The sequence below is a fragment of the Polistes canadensis genome, unplaced genomic scaffold (assembly GCF_001313835.1).
Source record: "Polistes canadensis isolate GaletaPanama2010 unplaced genomic scaffold, ASM131383v1 scaffold_46, whole genome shotgun sequence".
Classification (NCBI taxonomy): Eukaryota; Metazoa; Arthropoda; class Insecta; order Hymenoptera; family Vespidae; genus Polistes; species Polistes canadensis.
In genome coordinates, this window is record NW_014569593.1 from 577,595 (window position 1) to 585,164 (window position 7,570).

General features: G+C 36.0%; 1 protein-coding gene across 1 annotated transcript in view; it reads left to right on the top strand.

The window, feature by feature from the left end:
* The first annotated feature begins 3,326 nt into the window (after positions 1 to 3,326).
* The window catches only part of LOC106785235, a 19,185-nt gene continuing 14,941 nt past the window's right edge, over positions 3,327 to 7,570 (top strand). The window contains exon 1 of the mRNA XM_014745517.1: positions 3,327 to 4,346. Coding sequence (XP_014601003.1) covers positions 4,310 to 4,346 — 37 coding nt within the window. The 5' untranslated portion in view covers positions 3,327 to 4,309. The remainder of the gene's footprint in view (positions 4,347 to 7,570) is intronic.

Below are 7,570 nucleotides of genomic sequence, written 5' to 3' on the forward strand. Positions count from 1 at the left end.
ATCGAGGTTTAAAATGTGAATCTTTCTCTCTTTACAATCGGTAGTCCAAGAATTTTCTCTTTGTTCGTGGATAGTTTCACTCTTTTTCCCTTTCTCTCTCTCTCTCTCTCTCTCTCTCTCTCTCTCTCTTGCTCTCTTCGGGAGAAAATCGTGAATAAAAGAAGAAAGAAAAAAATAAGTACGCAAATTGTTGAAAATTGTTAAACGTTTAACGACATCTTTTCTTGTGTGTATATGCTTATTTTTTTCTTTTTTGTTAGCATACAATAATTTTCCTAACATTACAATATTTTGTCCTTGGACTTCAACGAGTAAACGATATTTACGCTCCCCCCACCCAACGATTTGTACTTTATACTTATGTTTAAATATAATTATCTTATCGCGTTAACACATTGGGTCAAACGCTAACTCGCCGATTAGGCGAGTTATAGTAAAACAAACAGTTCAATCGCAAGCCTTGTTATTTATCTGTTAAACTGTGTAGCCAAATTGAAGCAAGACGTATAATTATTATGACATGTATTTTACATATATTATATTTCAGGGCTACAAAAGGAATTGTTAAATAATAAACAACGTTTCGGGACAAATAATATTATTAAAACGATGCGAAATAACTTCAATCGTTGATTCAATTAATAATAATACGCGATATTTTATAAATAAATTTCTCGCCACGTGAGAGACTCGTGATTTACTTTTATGGAAACCAATTCTTTTCCACGAGTCAGACTCGTGAGTTCCGTTTATGAAAACCAATTCTTTTTCACGAGTCATACTTGTGAGTTTCGTTTATGGATACAAATTCTTTAGCCACGAGTCTCACTCGTTGTCATATGCCAAGGGGTTAAATATAAAATTGATCGTATATATCTGATAATAATCATCAAAGAAAAGATAAGAATAAGTTTGAGCAAAAAAGTGAACGCAATGGCTTGCTTATCAATTACGAACAACAACAACAACAACAACGTGTTTCGGATTCGTGAAAGGTAGGAGAACGAAAATTCGTTTAGAAATTCCACGACACAAGGGTCTCCCCTATATATATATATATATATATACATACATACATAATCTTACGATCTGAAACGCGTCGTGCGATAAAATCGTGTTTCCTTCGATCGAGGGTTGAGAACTAGGGGTGGAAGGGTGGCAGGGTAGTCGGAGAAGGGTTCGCTTAAAGGTTCGAGCCAGCACGGAAGAAACGTCGATATCTCGGTAAGATAAGGAAACAAGTAAGGATATTAAGCCGCGAACTGGCACGATTCAATCTAAAACGCATTGAGAAAAGGAACTTAATCGAGTTTGGGGGCAGAGGAAGAGAAGGGGGGGGACACAAGTTCAACATTGTTACACTGTTTTGTTAAAAGTTACTTTTTGCTTATTGCTATTTGATTATCTACTATGTACATACCTATTTCTATTCTTTCTTTTTTTTCTTTTTTTCTCTCTCTCTCTCTCTATCTCTCTCTCTCTCTCTCTCTCTCTCTATATGTATATACCTAAATCCATCTCACTCGCACGCGTTTGTTGAATTGCGTTATAAATTTCATATCGGCAGATATAAAAGCCTGACAGGATCGATCGGAAGCAGCGTGAATTTCGTTTCTAGTTGGTAGTATTGGATTTGTTGCAGGTTTGCCGTACTCCACTCTCTCTCTCTCTCTCTCTCTTTCTCTCTCTACGGGGTTATATGTCCTCGTCTAGAGTACGTCATCGATCGATTTAATGCGTTTCCGTCCGGAATTATTTCGGAAATATCAAACGCAACCGGCGGTTGTCCGGGATACAAGGAACGAATGAAATATACCATCGTCTATGGGATTGAACCATTTACCTTAGAGAATAGGATAGGATAGGATAGGATAGGACGAGACAGGACAAGGGAGGATTGCTTTCAAAGAAGAAGAAGAAGAAGAAGAAACACGAAAAGAACAGGCTCGAAAAAGGGGGAATCGTTAACGACGCTAGTAAAGAAACTACTACAGGGTGAAAAAGGGGTGGGGGGGGTTAGGTGAGGGTAAAAGTCGATCTTCTTTACCGACTTTAATAATTGTATCATTAATTATACCTTTCGATCTTTACTTGGATCTCGTCAAATATTCATGACTCGCAATTTTCTCTATACGGAGAAAGAAAATTAGAGAAAGATAGAGAGAGAAAGAGAAAGGAGACATTAATTAAACGATTATCGAAAGTTAATTCGAGAAAATTAGTTTTTTACGTGTGAGGAATTATATATATATATATATATATATATCCTTTTTTTGGAATGAAATATAAAAAAGGGATACACGTTGTTTGCTCGTTGTACTTGTATTTTATTTTGAAAAGTGAATAAGAAAGAAAATGAAAAAAAGAAAAAAAAAAACAAAAGAAAAGAAAGAAAATAAGAAAAATTAACAGCCGATAGTTTTCAATTAACCGTCGATCAGGAGACGGGGTGGGCAGATGGGGGGAGGACCGGGACGTTGCATAAATTTCTAAAGACATTTTCGATCTTACATGGAACACGTTCTTCGAGATTTCTGGTTTTTTTTCTTTGTTTTTCTTTTTTTTTGGAAAAAAATCGATATTATCGATCAGGTGGGACAATTAACTCGATGTTAAACCAATTAATTAACCACAGACCGAAGCCATACTCGAACCAAAAGGTACCGGGATCTCTCTCTCACTCTCTCAGTCGAGAAACGTGGCAAAAAGCAAAACGAAAGGAATGTACTTACTTAGTAAAAGGGGGTACTACCCTCTACTGCTAACTGACTATTAAACCCTCCCCTCTTTCGAAAAAAAGAAAAGAAAAGAAAAGAAACGAAGGGTGGAGGGGGGGGGGAGGAGGAAAATTTTTCTTGGAAAAATCACGGTGCACTGTGAGTGATGCACTAAAAAAAAAAGTGTAAAGAGAGAAGAAATGGAAAGAGAAAAAGGAAAAAATGCATGCAAGAAAGAAAGAAAGAAAGAAAGAGGGTAGCAATTCGCTTGCTCGTAGAAGAAGAAGAAGAAGAAGTAGAATAAGGCAAACGCTTGCGAGCCGATGCAACCAACCAACCAACCCCTTGTGCGTTTCCTACCCTTCAAGCGGCGAGCACCACCTATCCGAGTACATAGTAGTCATAGTAGTAATAGTAGAGTATAAGGATGAAGAGGAAGAGGAAGAGAAATGGAAGGAAAGGGAAGGGAAAGGGAAGGGAAAGAGGAGAAGAGTAAGGAAGGGGACGATGGTAAAGGGAGGAGAAGAAAGGTTCGCAATAGAGAAACTGTGTGTAGATGCGCAAGCGCGTGTATGTTAATACTCTGTGCGCGAGCGCATTGGCGGCTCTCGGCTCAGTTCGGTTCGGCTCGACGTCGTTTTGCGAGAAAATTGATTCTGCGCGAAAGAGGAATACCCAGTGAGAGAGAAAGGGAAACGAGCCACCAACGAACCGGGGGTCTTCGCACGCTGACACAGAGACAAACTCCGGAGCACGAAAGGACGACACTCTTTCGAGGACGATCGACGATCTCGCATCCGACGTATTTTTATTCTTCCTTACTTATATTTCCCTCCTAACCAACACGTTCAACTAAATCCTACGAAAGATCTCTTTCTATACATATATATATACATATATATATATATTTATTATACGTATAACTATAGTAACGTTATATATATTCTCTCTCTCTCAACCTTTCACTCATTCACTCATACACCGAACCAATCACATTCATGTGACTCGATCGCTATTATGTAAGAAAGGGGGATGTTACCCTTTCTTTTAACGTCAACCATTCGAATCGTCGTGTGTTTTTGAGTTCGCGACTATAATCAAAATCATCAAACGAGACGAGACGGACACGAGACGAGACGAGACGAGACAAGTCAAACGAAGTTACTTCAAATCTTCTTCGTATTATTCGACTTAGAGTGTGTCAAGAAGAAGAAGAAGAAGAAGAAGAAAAAGAAGAAGAAGATCCATTTGAAATAAAGGAAGCCTGAGGAAGATCTTATTTAGGAGAGTCTCTTTACCTTCTTCTCTTTCTATATATATATATATATATCTTTATCTCTCTCTCTCTCTTCTCTCTATTCTCACTAACACACGCACACAAATATACGTACATACACACCTAATACTCTCTCATTCGTTATCTACGCGACGATATGCGAAAAGACGAGTTCGACGCGAGACGAGAGCAACGACGACGATCGAGCAGATACCGTGAATAAAATAATTCATTAATTAATTAACGTGTGAATGCGTTTCGCGCCGGGGGGGGGTCTGTGCGAATTATTGGGCCCGAGGATATTCCTCCTCCTTCGATGGATCGAAAAATTCTTATCCTCGCTCATATCCTGGGTGAGTAATGAACAACAAATTTATTCTTATTATTAGAGTATACTTATATTTGATATTTCTCTTTATGTTTCCTCCTCCTCCTCATCCTCCTCTTCCTCTTCCTCTTCTTTAACCTCTTTATTTATACCCCATATTCGTTCTCATCGATATATTATATCTAATTCCTATTTCTTACGTTAGATTTATCTATTTTCCTTCGATTTTTGATTGTCTCTCTTTCTCTCACACAGCATCCCCCTGTCCCACTTCTGTCTGTCTCTCTCTTTCTTTCCTTGTTTTCTCCCTCCGGGCCATTGCCCCTGTATCCTGTATGGATTAGCCGAGTTCCTTGCACTCGTTTCGTTCCTTGCTTCATGCTTTTTAAACACATTGATATATATATATAAATTTTCATTATTTTAATCATCATCTCATGTATTCTTATTCTTATTATTATTCTTATTCTTATTTTCTCCTTTTGTTTCTATCTCCTTTTGTAAATCTTTTTCTATTCTATCTGTCGCGTATATTTCTTTCTCTTATTCTTTCTCCTTTTTTTCCTTATTACACCYCCCCCCCCCCACCCCATCACCCTTCTCCTATCAGTCTCTGTCTCTGTCTCTTTCTCTTTCTGTATTTAACTCACAGTTGGCAAGGATTTTTCTTAAGAGAATTTATCTTCTCCTTTGGATAATGTTCTCTTGCTAAGGATGAGCCAGATAGAGGAAAGGAGGTGAACGATCCTTTTATTAGCATTCGTCTAGGATCGTGCCAAGATTCGTGAAAAACTAGTGTGTTCGCCTTTCGCTACGAGGATCGATCATGCCAAATTTTTACTCGGTGTGTTTCACGTTATCGTGCGTTTAATATATATATATAATATTTAATATATATAATATAATATTTTGTTGTAATGCATTATCATTTATCTTATGATAATTTAAACGTACGATATATTATTAAATAAGTATCGTAGGGAATTTGGACATTAAAAAGAACTAGAACTTCGTTTTGATTAATTGAACGTTTCGTCCTTTTATTGGGACTTCTTCAGCAACTTAATCTCTAAAGTTCAGCGTCTTGTTTATTTAAACAGACATACATTCTTGTAATATTGAAAAAACTACACATCTAAACTTCTTTATCTCTTCTAACACTCAAACAAAACTGATATATTTAAAACGATATATTTATTTATTTTATTAGACATTTTATTTCTATCAGATTTTTCGAAAATCCATATCGAATGAGATATTATACCTAAATTGAAAACAAAAGCAAAGAAAAAAAACGTACGATCACTTGAGTAAGTGAGTGAGAAAAAGAGAAAGAGGTAAATTCTAGAACCGTTCCACGTGGCACTCATTAAGTACTTCTTATACAACGAGGCAGATACCCGTGTACTATATTAAATATAGTTATCTCGATCATAATAACATAATAACCATTAACTATCATCATTTTCTATTAAACTCGTAATTACAAGTTTTACCCGTTTTTTTTTTCTTTTTTTTTTTTTTTTTTTTAATCGATAATATACATTCGAGCTTATATTCCCAATTTATCGATCATCATTTTTTTTAATTAAATAATTCGTTATTCGTTATAAAGTTGTTATTAAAAATTGTTCCTTTTTTTTTTCTTTATACGAAATTTTTATTACGTAATTTTACTAAACTATATAATAATAATTTTTGTTCTCTCTATAACTTAACTTACCCTTATACACATATACGCGTATACACACACACACACACATATATATATTTTACCTCACGTATAGGATTAATGTATATTAGTTAGGAACGCGCAGGACGTTTCCGTCCAACGATAAGAGAAACCAAACGAACAATCGTTATCGTTACGTTGGAATAATCAGCAAAGAGGGAGAGAAAGAGAGAGAGAGAGAGAGAGAGAGAGAGAATCCTTGGGTTTCCCGCATCCGGGACAGCTTTGTAACCGGACGATTCTACTCGTTCTACTCATTCGTACGTTCGTTCTACTCGTTCGTTATACTATTCGATATATTATTATTAGCACATTTTATTGTTGTTCGATTTCTTTATTCAACCGTTGAAAAAAATAACACACACACACACTTTTCCTCTACCATTTTCTCTCTTTTTTTTTTTTTTCTTCTTTCCTTTAACCTTATTCTTTCATTATAAATATTCATGAGACACATCCCTTATCTTAGAAACGTTCGTCCTTAGGGAGGGTATGGGAGGGAGTTGTGGAAAAGGGGGTTGGGGGGGGGGAGGATCGAGGGAGGATGCAGAAACGAGAAGGAAGGAAGGAAAGAAAGAAAGGGAGAAAACATTCGTCAACAAAGACGTCGAACTCGATCACGGATATCGGTTATCTTATCTATCTGTCCTTTTCATTTCTTTTCTTCTTTTCATCTTTTATTTCTTTCTTCCTATCTTACATTCTTTCTTTCTTTCTATCTTTTTTCTCTCTATCTCTTGTGTATTTCATTGAGCGAACTCGAGAACGTTCGGGGTGGTGTGGGGGTGAGGAAGAAGGGTGAGGAGGAGGGTAGGAGAGGGGGAGGGTGTGTGTAAGATAGAAGAAGGATTCTCAGCTTTGGTTTTAAGACGGACAAACAGAGCTTTCGGTCTCGGCTTACCGACCGCGGGGATTTATTTTCTAGACTGGGGTCTTTTCTGTAAGCGTACTTACTTCCTTCGAATAAAAAAAAAAAGAAAAAATAGAATAAAAAAAAAAAGAAAAAGAGAAAGAATCAAGCAAAAGATAAAGATAAAGAGAAAGAGGGAAAGAAAAAGAAAAAGAGACAGAGACTATTGGGGATGAAAGAAATAAATAGTACGAGGAAAGCTTCGTTAGTAGCTTTGATCGTATCGTATCGTCAATAACGCTAGATATTTTTTTTGTATTTTTATTTTTATTTATATATATGTGTGTATGAAAACTTATTATAATCTCGTTTGTTAACGATCCTACTTCCCTTTCTAAACATGACCGTTAAAAAGGGATCTTCTTATTTTATCTTTTCTCTTATTTTCTTTATTTCTCTGTCTTTATTTTCTCCGGTTTTTTTTTTTTTTTTTTTTTTTACATTTCACGAACAGTACTTTTCTCTTTCTCTGAATAATACAAATATATACGTCGAGTACGTAAAAATGGGAAAAAATTCTCGGTAAAGTAAAAATATGAGTTTATATAACGTCTTATACTGTTAGTGATTTATCTAATCTTTTATAATCCTTTGCACACTATATATA